This window comes from Nasonia vitripennis, chromosome 1 (genome assembly GCF_009193385.2).
Source record: "Nasonia vitripennis strain AsymCx chromosome 1, Nvit_psr_1.1, whole genome shotgun sequence".
In the NCBI taxonomy this organism is placed as follows: Eukaryota; Metazoa; Arthropoda; class Insecta; order Hymenoptera; family Pteromalidae; genus Nasonia; species Nasonia vitripennis.
Genome location: NC_045757.1, coordinates 10,753,287 through 10,775,098, shown reverse-complemented (window position 1 = coordinate 10,775,098; position 21,812 = coordinate 10,753,287). Strand labels below are relative to the sequence as shown.

Sequence of the window (21,812 nt, the reverse complement as noted above, 5' to 3'; positions counted from 1 at the left end):
TGGGAGTACAGGTTTGTTTATCTGACTGCGGGGAATCCCAGATACGGTCAGAGGAGATGCATATACGTATTATAGCTGTATATGTGTGTATGTACATTATACATATGCAGGCGGTGCAGCAAACATCAGGATTTCGCGGAATCGCCATTGAGGAAGTAGGGACGTCGTGGTTTGCGAGCTGTATCGTTTTTCATCTGTGTAAGGATGCGGGTTTTTTTTAATTCTCTTTTTGATAACGCGTAAAAATCATTGTTGCGTGATAGTGTCGTGTGTTGAATTGAATTTTTATCCAATTTTTTGATATTGTATTATATATATATATATATATATATATATATATATATATATATATATATATATATATATATATATATATATATATATATATATATATATATGCGTTTGAATTATGGAGAAGCTAACTTGAGCAGCAATAAACCCATCCGCGGAAATAATCTAGCAATTTAACTCTCTTTTGCATATAATGTATTATTTGGTCTAGTTCTTTTGTAAAATTTTTAATACATTTATTTTTATTGAAACGGTAAAAGTATACTTCGCAAAGGGTACAATAATAAAATAGTTTTATATGTATTTAATCTATATTCTGCATACGCCGCGCCCTTTATTTTGTAGTGCAGAAAAGGGGGATTCCCCTGAACGCTGCTATTCAACCCTGGTAGAAATGTTCACCAGCGGTTGGTCAATTAATGGGGAATTTTCCAAGTTAAGACGTCGCACACTATGAGGTTTATTTAATTGTTAATTGCAAAAAACAATTAACTAAAAAGGAATAAGCATGTGCATTAGGCGCACCTATGTATGTATACATACTATATAGATAGTAGTAGGTATAGAGAAGCTGATCAATTAATAATCCAGTTCTGCCTATTTTAGCAAAGAAAAAATAAAGATTTTCTTGTATTCTTGTTCAATTTTGAGTTAATTTCAATTAAATTATACATTTTTAACATTATCCATTTTTACGTATATCAATATAAACACGACACGCCTCCATCAAACTCTCTATCGAAATGCAAACAGAATCCTACTATTCCACTGATATATAGGTATCTTCTCTCGGGATAAATGATGACAATGCCTTATCGCCTCGCTCTCCGCCACGTTATATTCCACAGAACGGCTTCGCCTCGCGGAGAAGAGAAAAACAAGACGTTTCACTCGCTCGCACGTACTTACAGGCATGCGTAAACAAGTATATGTATATACGTATAGGTGTATTCGTCCAATATTCCGATATAACAGCAGAGAGTAAGCGTATGTATATACGTATACCCCCCGCTTTGTGCGTGAAATTCTCACGCGCGGTCGGGAAAAGAGGCAGTCGTAGTGCGCACCCGTGATCGCAGTCAGCTGTTCCGTTCGGCTCGTCGTCGGCAATTTTTATATAGCTCAGTGCGGAGAGGTTTTTTACAGCAGTTGTTAAACGACAGCACGATGGCACAGAAGAACGAGAAAATCGGTATTGTCGGCAGGTGAGTCGAGCGACTTTTTATCAACTATTGCTGCGACTTGCATCGATTGCAGAGATCAATTGATTTATGCTTTAGACACTCGTACGATTATTTTATTGCTGTTATTAATTAAAGTTGTATCGGATGAAATCGGATTTTACTGATTGGTAACTGGCAATTGGCATATGCATCCAGATAAACCGGTTGACTTTCTCACTCGTTAAAAGTATCATGCTGTAACTCTCATATTCAGAACGGATATACTCTCATATGCACCAGCTTCTACGAAGCGAATAATGTAATAAGTTTCCCAAGCCATGCTTCACATGCTTGTGTATCGTTTCATTTTTCAAACTTCTTCGTAATCTGAAAAATAATGTGATTAGATCAAACTTGTTCGATGCAACGTGCAATTTTTTTAACGTATAACTATAAGATAAAACTGGTTTTGTTATCCCCGGCCGCCGTTGAAGTATAGTCAGTAAACAACAAATTGCTCTTTCTCTCATAAAAGTTGAAGCTTAGAAAAACTTACATATCGATCGCAATTTCGCAAATAATAATCAATCGATCAAGTACTTATAACTTTTACAAAAATCAATCGATAACACTGCAGTATATAACTAAAAGAAAATTTTTCTCGCCCCATTATGCTAACATTCAATTAACCATACTTACGACCATTGCGCTAATCTGGCTTTTTTTTAAATTCAGTGGCCTGATCGGCCGCAGCTGGGCTATGCTCTTCGCGGGCGTCGGTTACCAGGTGACGATCTACGACATCGTCCAGAGCCAAATCGACAATGCCCTGCAGGACATCAAGGACCAGCTTAAGAGGCTCGAGACTAATGGACTGCTTCGCGGCAAACTCAACGCCGATCAGCAGTACAGTCTTATCAAAGGTCAGTATTGCTTATACTGGACAAGTTGTGTAAAAACAAATTTAGTTATCAAGTTCAAATAAGCTCAGGCGCCTCAAAATTTCCACGGGGACGATAGTTGAGATAGAATATTTCTAATTACACATAGTGAGATAGCGACGTCATCGAATCACCCGATTCTCGAAAGTATAAGCTCAGGTGCTTACAAGTATACGCCGAGGCGTTTCAAAGTTTTTACCGATCTCATACGCGCATGATAACACGATCGCTGCCTCCTTGGGCTGTTATCGCACCATCAGCATATTTTTTTACTGATTTAGCTTTTCTTATTACGTCATGCTTGACTCAATACCTTATACATATCACGATCAAAGCCAAATCAATAATTCCATAGTGTTTATATACAATAATTCTATATAAGTACTTGCTCAAAGGTTTGTTCTCTCACAATAAAATGAATCTGCAATCGAGACCTTCAACACCATTCACTGCGCGATTAAAATAATTATGGAACTTCGTAATTAATCCACAGGATCCTCGAACCTAGCCGAGATGGCAAAAGGCGCGAAATTGATTCAGGAATGTATACCCGAGCGCATCGATATGAAAATCAAGCTGTACGAGGAGCTCGACAAAGTGGTCGACGACAATGTCATACTCTCCTCCTCAACCTCTACGTTCAAACCGTCCCTGTTCAGTGAGAAACTCAAGCACCGAGACCAAGTCATCGTTTCCCATCCCGTAAGTTTCATCCTTCTATTGTGTCTTACATTTACTTGATTAAAAACTATTACATATTTTCAAGCTTACGATCATATCAGGTGTAATCGTTTTTTACGATTATGTCAGCACTTATACATTGCGGCATCTATTGACTTCTGATGCAAGGAATTATTTTATCTGTTCGAGCGCGCTACTGTAAGATGATAAGTAATACGTAATTTACGATCTAGGTTAGTTAAGAATACTATTGTTCATATATTTTAGTATTTTTAAATGTTAGGATCTTTTTTAATTTTTTAGTACATATATTTCTTTAAAAAAACATTGATCAAGCGGTGCATCCGAAATATAAACAAATAGTAGTAATTCCTTCAACAAGTGAATGCATTACGGAAAACAACGTAACGCAAATAATTCAACTATAAATTGAACATAATCATTAAAAGTATCCTTCATTCTTTGTAAAGCAAACGATATAGCTGCAACTGTAGCAGCACACCCAAACGGCATAATTGTTAAGCTCAAGGACGCCTTCGCGTAAAAAAAAACAAAAAAAAGCAGAACACGTAAATTTTAAAGCTCCTTATCGCTCGAAGAAGTGTCGGTTCGCACAAGCGTCAATTGTAAGTATACTTATACGTAGACGTACGTGCGAGATTCCAATTTCGCCATTACGTATCTAGAGTGACTTTATGATAAGACTGAATTATTCAAGATGATTAGTAAGTGTTTAGTATTACGTGCTTTTGATCGAGCGGTTCTCTTTTTGTGAAAGAATTTTGACAATCGTTTGAGATTTTTCTTTACATTCTTTGAATGGAATGCTTTCGATGATATCTATTAAATTTTTCAAAGATTTTCTTTTTGTTGCAAATATACATCTGTAATAATCAAGTCTGACGTTCGAGTACTAATATATTGACACTATTGTTATTGCTAGAGATAGTTTACTCAAATGCTTTGATGATTTTCCAAATGTTTTATCCGAATAGTATTTTAGATGAATTCTGAAGATAATCGCCGTAGTTGAAGCTGATTTGAATAATCGATCTGTAACTGCTAAGTAAATATGTTATGAAATTCTACTAGTTTTTACAACATAAAAAAATGTATAGCAGGCATTTTATAAAGTATAATGTAAGAAGAACACGAAATTATCGATATAAAAAAATTTTTTGTTTTTTTTTTCGGTTTCTACTATTTTTTAATAATTATAAATAAACCATATAGAATGTTCAGAACTCATATAGTGTACACTCAATAATGAAGCGTATTTAAGTTATCGCTAGTATTAATTACGTACCATTACAATGATCGTAAAAATATATTATTGCGAGAGGTTTTATACCTATAGGTACCACTAGCGACGAAAGAAAATTAGAAAAATGTCGAAAGATGAATAAGTGAATTGTTAATGACAGGAAAAACATTAAACCCACTGTTAGGTATAATAATAACATTGAAAAGTTGTCTGATATTCTGATCGATAACGAGAAGATTGTTATGTTTGATCTAAAAATAATTGAACGAGTATTTTTTAACGATGTTTAGGTGAACCCACCGTACTACGTGCCACTCGTGGAAATCGTCCCAGCTCCATGGACCCGTAAAGACATTCCAGCAAAGACTAAGGAAATTATGACCGAAATTGGTCAAGCCCCCGTTGTACTCAACCGCGAAATCGACGGATTCGCTCTCAACAGAATACAGTAAACAAGCATTTTACATTTTACATTTCCTAAAAAAACAAATTCCATTCTTCTAAATGCTAAATTTATAAAATGTTTCATAAATTTTATAGGTACGCAATTTTGAACGAAGCCTGGAGATTAGTCGCTGACGGTGTTCTAGATGTAAAGGACATCGACATTGTCATGAGCGAAGGACTCGGTATGCGCTACGCTTTCCTCGGTCCTTTCGAGACTGCCCATCTCAATGCAGAAGGTACTATTACAAATTTAATATTTTGAAGACTACCTTGCATTTCTATACATTCTATATAATTTTGAATATTTCTTTCAAAGGTATGAAGAGGTACTGCGAGACTTACAACAACAGTATCTACAACACTAGCATGACTTTCGGCCCTACTCCGAGATTCGTGGGTCCACAAGCCGATGAGATCAGCGAGCAGCTGAACGCGATCTGCCCGCTTGACAAACTCCAGGAGCGACGTGCCTGGCGTGATCTCGCTCTCACCAAGCTCTCCGTCCTCAAGAAGGAGATTTCGCAGAACAAGTGAAGACTCAACCTCGCTAAACCGCACCGTGTAATATACTATTATTGATGTGCATATACGCAACCTATGCGAAAGAACACGACTGTTATATTCTTTTCTATTTTTAACTATTGATTGTAGATCTAACGAAAAAAGGTGTATTAAAAAGATTTGATATTGAATGATAACGAACGAATTTTGTGATTTTTTAGTGTTTTACCACTTTATTTTTTTGTCAAGCTTCATAAGAAATAATTTATCGCTTGCCGCCAACCCTGGGGGCAGCCTTCTGCTGTACTTTCGTGGCCTTCTGCTTGTGCACAGGCTTCTGTTTGGGTGGCGCTGCTGCCTTCTTGACGGCCTTCTGGGCCTTCTTCTGTTCCTTGGCAGCCCTGGGAAAAAATATAAATCATGGATTAGAAAATGTGATTTTGAAATACAATTATCAATGGTAGAATTTTTCGTGATGAAATGTACGGACCCGCAAAGCCAGACAATGTAATCTAATTTGCACAATTCTGGGTGAAGCAGCCCTTTGTTATTAATCTAAGACATTCGAAATCTTACGCGACAATATACGCCGCGTCCGAGGAACGAATGTCTAACTATTGAAACATGCAGTAACATACTCAAATGATTTTAAAAGAAAGAAGACATAAATATAACTTATTACATCGAATAAAGTCAAACATGATTTTAAAATTTAATTCAAATGCTATAGCAATTTAATATGGGTTACTATTACTATACTATTAGTATAGACTCTAGAATTAATAATGATTATTGTAAAATGATGATGAAGCAATGTGATAAAATAATGAAATTTTAAATCTTATTGAAACTATTATACTTGGGATTAAGAATTTAGTTTTCAAAACTCTTGATTATAATTAAAGTATGATCAAAAGCTTATGATACATAATTTCATAAGTTAGTTCAGCAAAAAAAAAGAAGTAAAATACATACCAAACATTGAGTATAATTATGAAAATTGTGTAGAAACTTACTTGATGGCTTGATCACGTTGGGCCTTCCTGATCTCTGGCTTCATGTTACGCTTAGCCAGGATATCAGTCAAGGAGGCACCCACAATAGCACGCTGGAACTTTTGCGTCCTACGGGTCCTCTTCTTGGTCTGTTCTTCCTCCTGACCCTTCTTGTGCTTGCGCCTGAAAAATCAATCGGCATTGAGCAACTCATTCACAAGTCAGAGGTGAGCCCTATAACCTCACTGCTCCAAAATGCAAAACCAAAACAATGACACTCACCTGTACAGTACGGTCCATGTGACTTTCCTGGGGTTGCGCTTCATCAGATGGGCAGACTCACATTTCGAGTTCAGGAATGTGAAGTTCTGTAAAAACAAAGCAGACAAGGGTCACATACTACATCATATGATCTTTGAGGTTAAGTGTACAGTGCATTGTTTTCAATAACCCCCGCAACAATTAAACATTTCAAAAACACAAAAATCGATACAACCACGCAACAGTCACTTGTTAGAGTCAACAAATCATCAACATTAAGAGTCAACAAGCGATAATCACCTTTCCATCGACTTTGACCATGGTCTTGCCATGGCCAGGATAAATCTTGTATCCGCTGTACGCGCACAGTCCGATCCTGGAAATATTAATGAAACGTTAATTATGGGGTTCATGGGAAGGCAGTTGCGGCCGCGAATCGGCCAGGAAAGCGTGGATGCCATCTGCATTCTCGGATTTCCGAGGCACCTGACGCCCGAACACTTACTTCATCTTGCTGGCGTGAAAACGAAAGAGGCCCGAACGGATTGTCCGCGTGTCCGGGTGAAAAGGAGCCGCGCGAATTTGCGATTGAGAATCAGACCGTAGGAGGTCGCGGTAACTCGCAGGGATTGGTCGCTTCGTGGACGAGTTTTGCCGCGAGGCGCGGAGATTGGATGATTATGAATTTTTTTTTTAATCGAATTTTTGTTAATTTTAATATTATAAAGCTACAAATTGTTTTTTACCTGATTAGGATTGTGGTTTTGGAAAGATCTATTTTTTGTATGTTTTAGAAAAATTGAATTTTAGAAATGCTTATTTTTAATAACATTAAATTATTATAAGCGTTATAATTATCAATAATGCAATCAATTCGTCATTGTGTGATCAGAAGATCATTAATATGTAACAGCAAACACTTCCATGACCCTATTTATCGTAGACGATCTACTCTGATTTCAATATCTCATTCCTGTTGCTATAGCAACTTTTTGTATATAAATCTTAGAATTTCGAAAAGAACGCAGAAACAACCTATGATCACTTAATTTTTGTAACAAGGCTTCTAAATGGGTCATTTGACGTCAAAGAAGTTTACTTTTACGTTAATTTTACAATATTTATTCTTGCTTTTTGATCTTGGTGTAAATTCATTTGCAACATTTGCTAGAAGTCATCCAGCTGATCTACTTGTTCTTTTCGTGTATGTTACTATTATTTTGATTTTTAAAGGCATAAAATGAGTTAACTAACGATTTTATAATTACTTTTTTCAGAGTCCAAGATTTCTGCCTGATAATGTCTTTGACTATACTTTTGGCAAACTTCTTTTCAACATATATTTTTCAAGTAAGCCAAAGTAAAAAGTATAAAGATTACTTTTATTCCATTATCCTAAATTAAAAATTTATAATTTCAGGCTGGGCTTATACAACTTTTATACGCGCAATTCCGCATGACTTTATTAGTTTGCGTTACCTATATAGTGCTGAGCATAAGTTTGCATTCTTGGCATATGACAATCCATTGGTCTGCACCTTTGACTCATTTTTGGTCAGTGGGTTATCACAGTCTTTACACAGTTCAACGAACCAGTAAGTTTCTTGTCTATTTTACAACAGCAATTATTCAGAACTTTCTTCATAGTCGGTATATTTTTCATATAGTTGCAGTGCTGTACTATTATGTTAGTAAAAGAGCATCTCTGTGCATTAGTGACCCAAGGTATCATGAGGGATCAAAGTGGATGCAAAAACAATTTAGTCTCCCATAAAATGTACACCAAAATCTTTTGTAATGAATTTGATACAATTGAATAAAAATCAAGTGTTTTTCAAATTTTTACTAACAATTTTTTTTATTATTAATGCGCTTGACATTTTAGCTTTACAAAAATATATGTCCATGTTTACTCAACAATCCTTGAAAAAAGTGTTAACAAATATATTTGTTTTTGGTTTAATGCGATCATCACATGATATTAAAAAGGAATAACCCCTTTTACAAATAATCTAAATGTGTATAAGCAAAATTGATATTTTATGTATGACGTATTTACAATGAGTTATGAGCCTTAAGACCTAAACTTTCTTTCAATATTTTCATCATTCAATATCGTCACCTAACTGCATAGATTATACATCAGTAAAATATGAAATTTGATTCAACTATTTTACATATTTTCAAAGTAATTAAATATTTTACGTTTTATTAAAACGGTGAAAAATGTCAAAATTTAAAAGTGATAGTGATTCGCAAAATACTAAATATGTATATGTATGTACAATCTAATTCTAAGAATGGTCTTAGAATACAATTCAAGAATCATACATTTTTTCGTACTAATGTACATAAAATCATTAAATAAAGACAACATCGGTGCCTTTATGTACACCTCTAATGTTTTATACCTTTTTTTACACATTCTCAAAATCGGCAGCATTTTGATTTTAAATTTACATGATTTCAGAGTATCAGAGTACTAAAACTGACTTTAGTACTATTTTAATTCCTACTCTTTCTGAATGTTTCTTCATGCCAGATTCCATAAGAAACAAAGCATTTTTTCAGTAATATTGTACTAAAAATCAATCTTTTTGTCTCTCTGTTAATCGCTGCACTACTCTCACACTAAATTATGATTCGCGTGCAGAAACAACATCTTGTCGACCAAATGAGGTGGCAATGCGGCTCTTTTAGCATTGTAAGCCATTTGTACGTCGGCGGGTATCCTAGAAGGTGGCGGGCAGCAAACCGGAACACAATTGTAACGGCTAGCTATACTACCGAGATTGGGACACTTTGCCGAGACCTTTGCCCACCACTGAAGTGGACAATTGTCCAATGGAGCAGTTGCTTCTGATTGATACTGAGCGAGTTCGAGATTCGCTTTTTCTTCGGTGGTCATTCCTCGTTTATTGGGGCGAAGACCACCAAGAAGCAATTCCATTCCTAAAAAGGATTATGCGTTTTAAATATTTCTTTAAGAAAAATATTGCATACCAAAGAGATTGCAAAAGCTTTTACCTGATATTCGACTTTTTTTAACGACCTGCACACAGTCTTTTTGACTTTCACTCGAATCTTCGTTTTCTTCTATGAGTTTTGTAAGCATCTCTTTTATAGGCGTTGCTACCATTTTTTTATCTTCGTCTGTAGCATAAGGTACCTCTTTAAATCTAAAATAAATTTTTATTTTTTTTTTTAACAATTTATATACGAACTCATTCAAAAGTATAAGAAAAAGATTTCATTTTATCGTACCTAGGGTCCAAGGTTGTCGCGATTTGCAACAACAAACTAACATTAGGATCTGAGTAATGATGGCATAACATATCCGACAACGATTCCTTAAAAGCTCGCGCGGTAGCAGAATCTTCTTCTTTTACCTTCAGATGCGCCGACACCAGCTGCCAAAGCAATGGCTTTAACAGAGAAATCAAAGGCATTTTCTCCTCGCTTAGCGTTATGATGGTTACTTTAAAAGGTTCAAGAACTTCAACAAGATCATTGATGATCTGCCACTGCTCATCATTTAAATCTAATACATTTTCATTGATCCCGTCCATACTGCTGAGAATCATTGTAATCACTTCTCTACGAGGAATCATTTGCTGAAGCATTGTGTATGTTGACGTCCAGACATTTGGATAGTCCATTATCATCATATTTTCTTCCAACTGTGAATGATAATGGAAAATTAATATATTTATCAAATATACATATATATATATATACACACGCGATAGGTATGCAAAGATCCTGTTACCCCAAGAAGTTGTTCTTGCACAGCAAAAGCATTAGTTGCTTCAGCATTACTTGCAATGGCTCCAATAATTGATCTACAGTTGGTCAAGACTTTGCTCACTTCATCATTTTCAAAAATTGTCTGTGCACAAACTTGAAGAGAGTGCAGTAAGCAAGGAACCACAGTCAAACCTCTGGTAATCAAAGCATTTGTTAACTGTGACCTTGTGGTTGATGCAATGACAGCAGTTGTTTTCTCCAACTTGATGCACCATTCATTCATTATAATATCCAAAACAGTTCCCCACTGCAGCTCATCCCAATCTCTAGGTCCATGAATTGTACACAAAATCTTTGATTCCAAGACAGCTTCACCTGGACTTTGGTAGTAGATGAGAAAGGAAAAGAAGCTTTCACCAAAATTAGACGTCCACTCTTCCACTGCTAAGCTTACTTCGCTTGTTAAAGAAGAAATGTTGGACAGTATTGTTTCCCTGAATGTGTTGTAGGTTGTAGGTATGATCTCTTCTTCCAATGAATTTTTACTAGGTATCTGACATGGGGACTTCAGAGTAGCTATGAGTCTTTGGAAACCTTGCTCTTGTACAATTTCAGGCAGTTGCAAATCTATTATTAAGAATTCTACTATAGCTTCTGAAACTGACTTGTTATTTGAGGAAGTCTGCTGCTGCTGGTCTTCAGACAGCATAAAAGTCATATTCTGATTACTAGTGGTGGAAACATTATCAATAGTACCATCCTTAATGACAAACTTTAACGGTTTGTTAATGTTTACAGTCATGTCTTCCTCCATGCACTGTTCAGGAAAAGCCACACTTGGATCAGTCACAAACTGAATGTCTCCACCTATTTGCACTGTGCCATCGGCATTAGTGGTATATATATGCTGTGAACTGGATGCCATGGCTGCTTTCAACATTCTCTTTTGTGCTCTCCTCTCTTTACTCTCTGGAGTGATGGTTTGTTTCTTGGGTGGACTGAGCGCTTCCAGCTCATGCAACTCTTGAACGTGTTTATTCTGCAGGTGCATCCTTAAGTTACTAGTATTCCTATTGTAAGCGATTTGAGTCTTGCACAGCAAGCAAACTATTTTAACTCTGGTCAGAATTTCTCCATCGTCATCTGCAGGAAATCCGAAGAACTTCCAGTATATGCTTCTCATTGACTGAGGAACCACAAGCTTCCTGTACGTAATGGAATGTTTCTCTTCCATAAATTTGGCAAATACAGTCTGCAAACCATTCCGCTTGTGATCTATCTCCTCAATGTCCTGCTCTTGCTCGATGATGTCAACTCCAGTCTCCAACTCCGAACTATTCATCCCTTGCTCCGATTCCATCATTTCAGTCTTGTGAACGACCAAAAATTCAGTATCCATTCAAAAGTATCAAATGCTTCTCAAGCTACTACGAAAAATTGCACCTGTTGAAAATATTACCATATAAAATCTCCCAACACTGTACTACTACAAGTCAACAAACAGCTAGTATAAATAACATACTTGAGGTTCCAACCTCTACCAGTCATCGTCGTCGATGAACCGCAAGGGATCCTCGCCTCCAGCGGTCTAGAAGCAGCGCAACAGCCACGATTTTGTTTTCCCGCGGATCAACACAGCAGACCGGACGAATCAAAATCAACAATTTCGAATCTTTGCGATAGTGCACGCGCGCGATATGTAATTTCGGGATATATCGATATCTATCTATTGGCCGAGTCGTTATATACTCGAGAGATTGACGCTGCAGTGCGCGAAACACTCGTGTCGATGCGCGCGTGTGTACGAGGGTGTATAGTGCCGACTGCCGAACGATTAATAATGGCCGTTGAGGTATCGAGCGACGCCGCGATCGACTTTTCTTTCTCTCTGTTGGATGACGAGTGCAGGACTGAGTCAGTGCGTTGTTTATGTTGCAGCGTTGGCCAATGGCGCGCATGCCGTGATGGCGGATAACTTCAGAGCATCTCTGTATTTTGATGAAAAAATTGTTGCGTTTTCCACTTGTTTAATTGTAACTCTTTCTGATTATTCATTATATTTTGTCAAAACGAAAACAGCTATTTGACATTAAAGTAAATTTAAACATTAGTTTTGTTTGAATAGCAAGATAATATTAATTACAAGTACTTATAAAAAGTTTATCGAACTTTTTCAAATCGGGCGCCCAGCCCAGTGCAACCAACCAGTCACACAATAATTTCTTAACATAAACCACGGACGAACCTACACGGATGACTTCCGGACAGTAGTATTAATTAGTATATTAGCTGTATTGTATATTATGAAAAGTAAAGCTCCAGTAGATCGTCGCCGAGCGGGGCAGCAGCGCAGCCTGCAACATAAGCGGCCGCAATTTTTTCCGCAAACGCGCCGCTGCTCTCGTACTTTTTCGCTCGTCGAAGGCGTAAACAGAGCCACCGCCATTTTCCCCCAATAACCATATTACATAGGTATACAGCTCCACCACCACCACCGACGTCGCTCTAAGTACAATACTGTACACTTGTACAGTACAACATACCTACAACACCAACAGCAGCAGTGGAGTAGGTATAGATACGAATACACGAGGATACGATAGCAGCGAAGCTTAGAAAGAGAAAGAAAGAGAGAGGGACGGAGACGGAGTCGGAGTCTCATCCACACTGACGAGAGCGCACACAGCCTCCTGGAGCAGTAGCGGCACAGCAGAGATCATCACACAGCAGCGCAGCGCTGTACACACTTTTCGTCGAGCAGCAGTAGCAGCATCGTCCTCGTCGGCGCTGCGCCAAGTTGAAAAGACTCACGGATTATAGCAGCGGTCGAGACTCGAGGGTAAACACACACTTGCTGGCCCATACGTAGGTGCCTACACCTGCGGGACGACGCTGCGACTCGCTCTCTCGACGTCAGTGGCAACGTCCACCTCCAGACGTGAGTGCGATTTTTTTTTATCGGGGGAAATAGGTAGAAAGAGTGATAATTTCTTACTGATGCTGGGGGTGTCAGATTTTTTTAAGCTGTCCCAAGTCAGTTAGGACATCGCGATGCTGAATTTGTTGTGGGTGGTTTGGTACACTCTAAGGGTGTGATATACGATAGAGTGGCTTTTTTAATAATTGTGTTTTGTCAATAATTCGTGAAGTGGTTGTGTTTATTTTTTTTTTTCGTTTGGTATAAGAGACGATTGCTAGAGGGTGATATGTGATGATTTTTAATAGATTAAAGATCCCTTTATTGAGTAATCTCTGTGGCTCACTTAGTTTCAATCTGGATTCAGCTGCCTGCTATTCCGTTTGTTTTTCACTCCATCTCTCTCCCCCTTGCTACTGTATGTCACCGCTCCAATTTTCTATCCATGTATTTGACTGCATATTCATTTTTTGCTTGAAAAGAGATGTTAATAATTGTTAATTTTTCTTCTTTTTAGGTAAATATTGGCCTTAGTTGAATATACAATATAACACAAGACTATTGAAGAGACTTACTTTACTTCACTAAAGTAGCCTTACACTTAAGATTGGAACTGTGACAATACATCAAAGTATTTTTCAATGGAAGCGGAATTGATGAAAACAAGATGTTGAATCGTTGACACATAAATGTAGCCTAAATTTGGTGAGCATAATCAAATTTACATAGCCAAAGCAAGCTCTTGAAAATACTACAGCCATTTGGTTTTTCGATCCACACACCTACAATGATTGCAAACGTTTTTAAAATGAAATTGAACCTTATGCCAATGAAAATTTATGAATCATTGAATGATTCACCCATTGCTAAATGTTTGAACATTCTTGATAATTGCACTGTTTTAGATTGGTGTATAAGTTTAAACAATATTCTGGTAATAAGGTATTCGAAATATCTTCCCAAGATATATATTTAAAAATTAATTCAATCTAACATGTTATTCCCCACAATTTTAATAATACATGTTTCGATTGGCTTTCTTTTTACATGAAATCCTAATTTTGAACCATGTTATGTAAATTATCAAAAAACAACACTGAACTTACTGAACTTACACTGAAAATATGGCACAAATCATAAAACTTATCTGTAATATATTTTAATTTATATGTATAATTAATCAATAATTGATATAAAAATATTGTAATTTCAGTATCTAGAACTAGTTAAGGACAATAAAAACAAAAGACCTAAGGTGTCATCTGCCTGACCTCAACTCCCAGCTAATCCTGACAATGGATGATGAAGAAGGATCGTCGAGTTCTGGACCTATGTCTTCTCTCAACAGCCTTTTCACTTTCACCAGCCCAGCTGTCAAAAAGCTTCTGGGTTGGAAACAGGGCGACGAGGAAGAGAAATGGGCGGAAAAAGCCGTTGACTCGCTCGTCAAGAAACTGAAAAAGCGCAAAGGTGCCATTGAAGAGCTTGAACGAGCTCTGAGTTGTCCAGGAACGCCAAGCAAATGCGTGACAATCCCCAGAAGCCTGGATGGCAGGCTGCAGGTGTCTCACCGTAAGGGTCTGCCTCACGTAATTTATTGTAGGGTCTGGAGATGGCCAGATTTGCAGTCACATCATGAACTGAAGCCGCTAGAACTGTGTCAGTATCCGTTTTCGGCCAAGCAAAAGGAGGTCTGCATTAATCCCTATCACTACAAGCGAGTGGAGAGCCCTGTACTGCCACCAGTACTCGTGCCGAGACATTCCGAATTCGCGCCCGGACACTCGCTCTTGCCATTCCAACAGCTCACCGAGCCCACCATGCCCCACAACGTCTCATACTCGTCTACTGGATTTAATTCTTCTGGTACTACTGCAGGTCTGTTGCCTGTTTTATCAAATTATTTAAGTAAATAACTTAAAAAAGAGAAAATCAGTCTATAGACGTATAAATAGGCAAACACGTGCTTTAAGGTGGCTCTCTTTTCTTCCGTAGTACATACGCTATTTACAAGAGCTAAAATACGCACTTTACTCGTGGTGTGGAGTAAATTTAATTCTAGAAAGTACAAATCATCAACAGGAAAGTTTTTTTTTGTCATTAAGTAGTAAACATATTAATTCATAAATTCAGAGAACCAAAAGCAAATACAATAGTTCAAAAAGTTTTATGAATCATACTTTATCTGAATCACATATCTCAGAATTTGTAAGAATAAACAGTTTTGAAAAAAACCCATACTATATAATTTAATTTAAGCAGCGAATCAATGACTAAACTGTTGGATGAGGAATATTTTAAAAATATTCTTTTTGAATTTAGAAATATTTATTTAGTTTTTGTATTTTCTAGTCGGTACCGGCGTAAACCCAACTTCTCCGATCTCATCAGTCGGCTCAGTGCCCAGTCCAGGCTCAGCAACGACGAATCCAACGAGTCCGTACGGCTCCAACGGTCTACCAGAGACTCCGCCTCCAGCTTACTCTCCTCCAGATGACGGCTCTCAACATGGTCCTTCACCACCACCCGATTCCACAGTTAGTTCAAATTCCGCAAACAGTGGCGGCAACGGCAATGCCGCCATGGACACTTCGACAGGCAGTCCGGAAGTAGCACCGGTATGCTATCAGGAGCCACTCTATTGGGCTTCGATAGCTTACTACGAGCTCAACTGTCGCGTCGGCGAAGTGTTTCACTGCCAATCCCACTCTGTAATCGTTGATGGCTTCACTAATCCCAGCAATAACAGCGATCGCTTCTGCTTGGGTCAGCTATCAAATGTCAACAGGAATTCTACGATCGAGAACACGAGGAGGCATATTGGGAAAGGGGTACATCTTTATTACGTTGGTGGAGAAGTGTATGCTGAATGTTTGTCAGACTCAGCGATCTTTGTGCAATCGAGAAACTGTAACCATCATCATGGTTTTCATCCAAGCACAGTTTGCAAGATACCACCCGGATGTTCACTCAAGATATTTAATAATCAGGAGTTTGCACAGCTGCTTTCGCAGAGTGTTAATCACGGATTTGAGGCTGTCTACGAGCTCACAAAAATGTGCACTATTAGGTAAGTCGAATCTTTAAGACTAACTATACTTTTTGAAACATAAACTAAGTTTGTTAATTATATATTTTTTCAAGGATGTCGTTTGTAAAAGGCTGGGGAGCCGAGTACCATCGCCAGGATGTGACCTCGACGCCCTGTTGGATTGAAGTCCATCTGCACGGACCCCTTCAGTGGTTGGACAAGGTTCTTACGCAGATGGGTACTCCACACAACGCCATAAGTTCAGTATCTTAAACGAGAAGCTCAAAATAAATAAAGTTGAAGAGAGGTGACCTTTACAACACGCGACAACTCGAAAGTGTAAATTTTTATTATTATTTCATTTTTTGTGACTCGCGCAATATTTTTATGAATTTTATTTTGACTATTATGCAGTACGCATGAGAAAAGGCGTGTGTGAAATGAAGAGCGTGTATGTGCGAGATGAAAAGCATTAATTTTATTAGTATTTCTTTACGAATTGTTGGTCATATTTTGTTCTTCGTTTATATAAGTCTTTAGTTTGTGTTGTGCGATTCTATTCTCGGATCCACAAGGCAAGATATGTTTTTATCTGAGAAAGAGAGGTAAATAGGAAGAATCTTTTAATAAACTATTAGCTATATTTGTCCTATTCTGTTCTTTTCTTTTTCGGTATTATTTGGTCGAAAAGGAAGGAGAGAATTGTAAGTTGAGTAGATAGTGATATATGAACGAAAGTAGACTTGAAATCTAAATGAAAGTAAAAATTATATTCAGAAAAAATATGTGAATGCATAATTTATTGTACAGTTGAAGGGGGGGGGCATTTTTGGATACGTGGTGAATACGTTGACTTTATTCATTACGAATCGTAATGAAGTTCGCTGGTGATGAAGTATACTTGATATTCGATATTGTAAGAGAGCTTATCAATACTGAAAAAATGATTTCGCTTCTCACGGATGCCTTTTTGCAATTTTTAAAGTTCAAACTTTGACCATTAAAACATACTTATGAAAGTTGCTGCAAACACAAGATAACCTTATGCAAGGTGCCTTCTTTTAATAACGAGATTTACAATAATTACCCAAAGGCCTTTTACTCAGAATCTTTGTGTCCTTTAGACCTAAAAAAAAGAAAAGTAGATTTTTATGCCAAAGCTGCGAGCAAAAATGAATATTATTCATGCGACATACATTTGCTGTATATATGACCATTTATTGAATTAGTTATTTTTTGAATAGCGAAATTTCTTCTTGTTTAGTTTGCAAACGCGCTGCCTAAAAAATTTACAGCCAAAATAGACTATAAACTTCAGCGAGGAGATGCAACGAAAATTTGTTTCTCCGTCGCGTAAATTATGAGATATTATATGTGCGTTTGTAAGATACGACAATACTTTATTCTAAACGTAACAAAAAGAAAACAAAATGATAATAAAGCAACAAAACTGTGTGTCCACAAATACATCGACGTCTACTAAGTATACAAAATGAAAATAATGAGATTAGAAAAAAACTAAACCTTTAGCGAGTGACTTGTACAAAAGGACACTTGATAAGGAAGTATAAAATTTCCAATTTCTCTTGCGACGAATTTACCTTGTTTAAGAAGAAAAAGGTAATCAAATTGATACAAAAAAAATTAAAACGTAATTTTTTTCAACTATATAGATATTTATAAATATTCTTAAAAATGTATAATAAACAATGAAAAAAAAACATTATTAACACGAAGCCGTTAGATTGCTAGATAAACCATTCCATAATGAAAAAAAACCTTACGATGTAAAATAAGTTTTCTGTCAATCGTAATGTCCGTTTGAAGTATGTGTATGTATAGCGAAAAAAAAATGTGTTTGTGAACCATATGCGTATGAAACAAAAATCTACGCAGCTTATTGAAATTGCAACTTCGTTTGGTGTCTTTAAGAGGAATTAATAAAACTGCGTTTGAGGAAAAGCGCGTCGAATATTAGTAAATAATGTATATCAATTATATGTTGTAAAAATGGGCAGCCAAATTACAGGTAATGAAATTACTACAGTCAAACAATTATACTTTTTTAATAATCATACCTTTATCGAAGACATTTTCTAATATTAATCTAAATCATAAGATAAAATGTGATTGCTTTAACATTAATTTAATTAGGAAACAGTTTTGATTTTTTTCACTGATAAATTTGAAATTATATAAGAAAAAAAAACGTTGCAATCGTGAGTCTTTCATTGTGATTTTGCCCAAAAATCTCTGTAAATTTACAATAAGTATAATCTGAAAAAGGATACATATATCAGGCGATGGATAAAATCAAAACTGATTGCATTCATTGTCACCATAAGACATAATCGATCTCGAGGGCGCTTTTCCTTCTTAGGATAAATAAATACATCTATATACAACAAAGGAAAATTATATTGCGAAGAAATGAGACGGATTCAGAAGTTCACTGTAGTACTCGGCTGATATTGTGAATTTTAACTTGAATAAGTATAAAAACTAATGGAACCGAAAAATACAATGCAAAAGATGTAGTAAAATATTCACGACCGTGTGATGATAACTAAAGTGTAAATCATTTCCTTTGCGCGTCAGCGTATACCTACAACTAAGTATCTCTTTGCAAGTATAAGTAAAGTATAAAGAATATACAAAAAAGCGAGATGAAAAGAGGTAAAGTGGCGTGCGTACCTAATACTTTGAATGTCCGGTGCGTTCATAAAAATCATTTCTCGAAGACTTGTTCATCGTAAATACTGGGCAGGTGACCGAAGTCAACTAATTCATATAATGAGTAGGCTAAAAGTCGGTTATGTAGACAAAATTTTGATGGCGAACTATAATAAAACAGCAATTATGTAAGCTGTATCAGAAAAAATCACCTATATTATATCGAAAATCTTATTTTTTAAATTAATACAAATGCAAGATGGAGTTTCCTCATTATCATATGTGTCTACGTGCGTAATTTGTGATTTGTAAAACGATGTAACTATAAAACAGTGAAAGCGATGTTAATGATCTTTGTGACGATTTTTAATGATTCCCGACGTATGCAAATATTATAGATTGTTTTAAATGATGATTAATTTAGAGTGGAAACTACTATGGATGAGTAAAAACAATGTTTACTTTCTAATTCAATGCGAAACCTCAACCATTCGGAATCGCCTTTGATTATTCAATGTCGAGAATATCTTTAACTACTTTGATAGTATGTTTCGATTGTTTATGTGACGTTATTTAAGAGACGAATATTGTTTTACAAAAGTAATCTAGAATGTATAAGTATATATCCGTAAACTTCTAAATAATTATAAAATATTTGTTTTATATATATTAGTTGAAAGATATTTATGATAGCTTATGTTAACATAAGTCGAGTGATAATCAAGAGTAATTTTTCTTAGAGATAATTAATACAAATCGACGATTACTCTTGCTTATTTGTACTTCTCAGAAAGTGTGAAAAATGTTTATTTTATAATTATAAAAAAGTTTCAATATCCAGGTCTATCACAAGCCTAAATTACTTCTGTAAAATGTATTGTATGTATAAATAGTAGATGCCAAATTAAAAAGCAGTTATAAAGTACAAAAAAAGCAAACGATTTTTTTGACTGTCGTCATATACGTGTAAACTTTGTATTATGTGTCTACTATTTTATTTTTATCACAAAGCGTTTCCCCGACAGGCAATAGATAGCAAAAGATCGTCACTAGGGTGCGACGTTGGGGATACGATATTTCAAGAATTTCCTTTCGACGCAAAATAAAGTTTCAATCAATGTGATTTTTTTTTCTAAATTTATTATCTTTCTGCACAGTTATTTTTCCGACAAAATGAGAAAAAGAAGATGCAAATAGAAACATTAGTCGAGTATTTTATTGATTGCATTAATAACGTACAAACATTCGATTTGCACTCGAGTAAATATTTCACAAGCTGATTACCTATACAAATCTACGTGTGATAAATTATCCGAAACGAAAATCATTGTCAATGCATGATTCGTTCTAAGTATAACAGATCGGCGGCTGTTATAGATTAACGATCTCGAGTCCAAAGAATGAATACCCTTTTCTGTATACTCTATATACTTCTCTTCGTTGCAACGAAGCTCTCGTCAATTTCTGAAGTCAATTAAGAAACTTCAACGTCTGTAGAGCAAGTAAGTCTTTCGCTCGCTATAAGCCACTCCTGCGACAGACGAGCGCATACATCCTCAGGTGTGTGTCCACTGTCCACTCTCGCATGTAACTCTCTCTCTCTCTCTCTCTCTCTCTCTCTCTCTCTCTCTCTCTCTTTCAGAGCCTAGAATAAACTTAGTGTACGCGCGCGGCGGCGGTAGCAGCAGCTCTTTTTAGAGCCCGGGCCGACGCGCGGAACTGTCCCCGAGAGAAGAAAAAGAGAGAATCTCCGAGGCTTTTCTCTTTTTGTATACACAGCCGGACACGCACACAGACGTAAGAAATAGAGCTCGAGGGGATTATCGCATCGCGGGCAGTTGGCTCCGTTGTGCTCTGTGCGTGCTATACTTACTTACTGTCTTTTTGCCATATACATTTACGCGCGACTGCGAGTTTCGAAGATTCACTGTCGGTTTTTTCTTCGGCTTTTTTTTGGAAGCGAGAGGAGGGAGAGTTTTTCGCGGAGATGCGGCGATGGTGAGTTTTTGATTTATATGTACGTTTTGTTTCGCGGCTAAGGTGAGTGGAGTTTTTGGATGATCAGAGAGTAGTTTATTAGGCGTTTGTTTGAGACGATTGATTACTTATTCAGCAAGCGAGCATGTATAATGATAATAAAGATATCTACAAACATCATCATTGAATTGTCTGGTTGATCTTTTTTGCTCCTTCAAGATTTTTTTTTTCTTAACAAACTAGGTTTATCATCTCATGATACAATATTTACTTTGTAAGATTTTTGTAGTATTATAAAAAAAATCGAACTTTCGGAGTTTTCGCTGAAACATTGAACACCGGCGATAGCTTTGATAGCTCTATTGTAACAGTATTGTTTTCAAGTTCTTTTTGTTTCATTGTGTCTACACGCAGGTAGAGATAACATGTAAACTTTATAGTCGTAAAAAATTTTGCGTTGAAACGAACCTATATAGTAAAATAGATAATTTACCGCAGAACTTAAAAATTACTGTACGTTTTCCAAGTCTGAAGGAAAACAAATCGCTGGAATTCGGGGGTCAAATGCATCCTAGACAGCAGCTGCCAAATGCTCGTGTCATTGGGTCAGGCCATATGGAGCTCCCATTCCAACCTGTTACCGTCAAACCAACTGTTTACTCCCTCATCTTCGATTCTGCCAAAAATGACGCGCATAATACGGCAATATAGGATTGCATAACTCGTGTGTGTGTGTGTGTGTGTGTGTGTGTGTGTGTGTGTGTGTGTGTGTGTGTGTGTGTGTGTGTGTGTGTGTGTATATATATATATATATATATATATATATATATATATATATATATATATATATATATATATATATATATATATATATATATATATATATATATATATATATATATATATATATATATATATATATA

At 36.4% G+C, this 21,812-nt stretch overlaps 5 protein-coding genes across 8 annotated transcripts; 3 read left to right on the top strand and 2 right to left on the bottom strand.

Annotated features, from left to right (window-relative positions):
- The first annotated feature begins 590 nt into the window (after window positions 1-590).
- Window positions 591-5,489, top strand: LOC100116345 (lambda-crystallin homolog). Its single transcript, XM_001601290.6, has 6 exons — window positions 591-1,496; window positions 2,190-2,377; window positions 2,889-3,097; window positions 4,631-4,788; window positions 4,881-5,023; window positions 5,104-5,489. The coding sequence occupies exons 1-6, from the start codon at window positions 1,459-1,461 to the stop codon at window positions 5,319-5,321; spliced, it is 954 nt and encodes a 317-aa protein (XP_001601340.1). The 5' UTR covers window positions 591-1,458; the 3' UTR covers window positions 5,322-5,489.
- A 4-nt stretch (window positions 5,490-5,493) lies between these two features.
- On the bottom strand, window positions 5,494-7,500 carry LOC100118205 (60S ribosomal protein L24). The gene is made up of 6 exons (XM_016990377.3): window positions 7,291-7,500; window positions 7,050-7,180; window positions 6,845-6,920; window positions 6,566-6,651; window positions 6,305-6,466; window positions 5,494-5,689 (listed from the first exon to the last, which is right to left on the bottom strand). The coding sequence occupies exons 2-6, from the start codon at window positions 7,052-7,054 to the stop codon at window positions 5,554-5,556; spliced, it is 465 nt and encodes a 154-aa protein (XP_016845866.1). The 5' UTR covers window positions 7,055-7,180; window positions 7,291-7,500; the 3' UTR covers window positions 5,494-5,553.
- A 4-nt stretch (window positions 7,501-7,504) lies between these two features.
- On the top strand, window positions 7,505-8,396 carry LOC103317807 (transmembrane protein 138). Its single transcript, XM_008217203.4, has 4 exons — window positions 7,505-7,748; window positions 7,822-7,894; window positions 7,965-8,139; window positions 8,212-8,396. Exons 1-4 carry the CDS (start codon window positions 7,615-7,617, stop codon window positions 8,316-8,318), a joined length of 489 nt encoding a protein of 162 aa, XP_008215425.1. The 5' UTR covers window positions 7,505-7,614; the 3' UTR covers window positions 8,319-8,396.
- LOC100678264 (zinc finger BED domain-containing protein 1) lies at window positions 8,384-12,102 on the bottom strand. Of its 2 annotated transcripts, none has more exons than XM_031931318.2 (5): window positions 11,814-12,102; window positions 10,287-11,734; window positions 9,809-10,224; window positions 9,572-9,723; window positions 8,384-9,496 (listed from the first exon to the last, which is right to left on the bottom strand). In XM_031931318.2, exons 2-5 carry the CDS (start codon window positions 11,688-11,690, stop codon window positions 9,171-9,173), a joined length of 2,298 nt encoding a protein of 765 aa, XP_031787178.1. In that variant the 5' UTR covers window positions 11,691-11,734; window positions 11,814-12,102; the 3' UTR covers window positions 8,384-9,170. The 2 variants fall into 2 exon arrangements, with proteins under 2 accessions (XP_031787178.1, XP_003425094.1); XM_003425046.5 differs by having other exon boundaries at window positions 10,314-11,734.
- A 422-nt stretch (window positions 12,103-12,524) lies between these two features.
- Window positions 12,525-21,069, top strand: LOC100116381 (protein mothers against dpp). 3 transcript variants are annotated; one of them, XM_008217267.4, is made up of 5 exons: window positions 12,525-13,229; window positions 13,726-13,913; window positions 14,422-15,074; window positions 15,561-16,278; window positions 16,353-21,069. In XM_008217267.4, the coding sequence occupies exons 3-5, from the start codon at window positions 14,504-14,506 to the stop codon at window positions 16,510-16,512; spliced, it is 1,449 nt and encodes a 482-aa protein (XP_008215489.1). In that variant the 5' UTR covers window positions 12,525-13,229; window positions 13,726-13,913; window positions 14,422-14,503; the 3' UTR covers window positions 16,513-21,069. The 3 variants fall into 3 exon arrangements, with proteins under 3 accessions (XP_008215489.1, XP_031787185.1, XP_031787187.1); XM_031931325.2 differs by having other exon boundaries at window positions 14,422-15,086; XM_031931327.2 differs by lacking the exon at window positions 13,726-13,913 and having other exon boundaries at window positions 14,422-15,086.
- Window positions 21,070-21,812: the final 743 nt, after the last annotated feature.

Excerpts from the sequence above, each read along its gene's own strand:
- LOC100116345 (XM_001601290.6), top strand. The coding sequence starts at position 1,459 with ATGGCACAGAAGAACGAGAAAATCGGTATTGTCGGCAG. Across the intron at positions 1,497-2,189 it reads AAAATCGGTATTGTCGGCAG|TGGCCTGATCGGCCGCAGCT; the intron begins GTGAGTCGAGCG and ends TTTTAAATTCAG. Across the intron at positions 4,789-4,880 it reads TTCGCTCTCAACAGAATACA|GTACGCAATTTTGAACGAAG; the intron begins GTAAACAAGCAT and ends TAAATTTTATAG.
- LOC100118205 (XM_016990377.3), bottom strand. Across the intron at positions 6,467-6,565 it reads ACATGGACCGTACTGTACAG|GCGCAAGCACAAGAAGGGTC; the intron begins GTGAGTGTCATT and ends TTGATTTTTCAG. Across the intron at positions 5,690-6,304 it reads CAACGTGATCAAGCCATCAA|GGCTGCCAAGGAACAGAAGA; the intron begins GTAAGTTTCTAC and ends ATTTTTTCCCAG.
- LOC103317807 (XM_008217203.4), top strand. The coding sequence starts at position 7,615 with ATGGGTCATTTGACGTCAAAGAAGTTTACTTTTACGTTAATTTTACAA. Across the intron at positions 7,749-7,821 it reads GATCTACTTGTTCTTTTCGT|AGTCCAAGATTTCTGCCTGA; the intron begins GTATGTTACTAT and ends TACTTTTTTCAG. Across the intron at positions 7,895-7,964 it reads TTTCAACATATATTTTTCAA|GCTGGGCTTATACAACTTTT; the intron begins GTAAGCCAAAGT and ends TTATAATTTCAG.
- LOC100678264 (XM_031931318.2), bottom strand. The coding sequence starts at position 11,690 with ATGGATACTGAATTTTTGGTCGTTCACAAGACTGAAATGATGGAATCG. Across the intron at positions 10,225-10,286 it reads GATCTTTGCATACCTATCGC|TTGGAAGAAAATATGATGAT; the intron begins GTGTGTATATAT and ends TATCATTCACAG. Across the intron at positions 9,724-9,808 it reads GCGACAACCTTGGACCCTAG|ATTTAAAGAGGTACCTTATG; the intron begins GTACGATAAAAT and ends AATTTATTTTAG.
- LOC100116381 (XM_031931327.2), top strand. The coding sequence starts at position 14,504 with ATGGATGATGAAGAAGGATCGTCGAGTTCTGGACCTATGTCTTCTCTC. Across the intron at positions 15,087-15,560 it reads TTCTTCTGGTACTACTGCAG|TCGGTACCGGCGTAAACCCA; the intron begins GTCTGTTGCCTG and ends TGTATTTTCTAG. Across the intron at positions 16,279-16,352 it reads ACAAAAATGTGCACTATTAG|GATGTCGTTTGTAAAAGGCT; the intron begins GTAAGTCGAATC and ends TATTTTTTCAAG.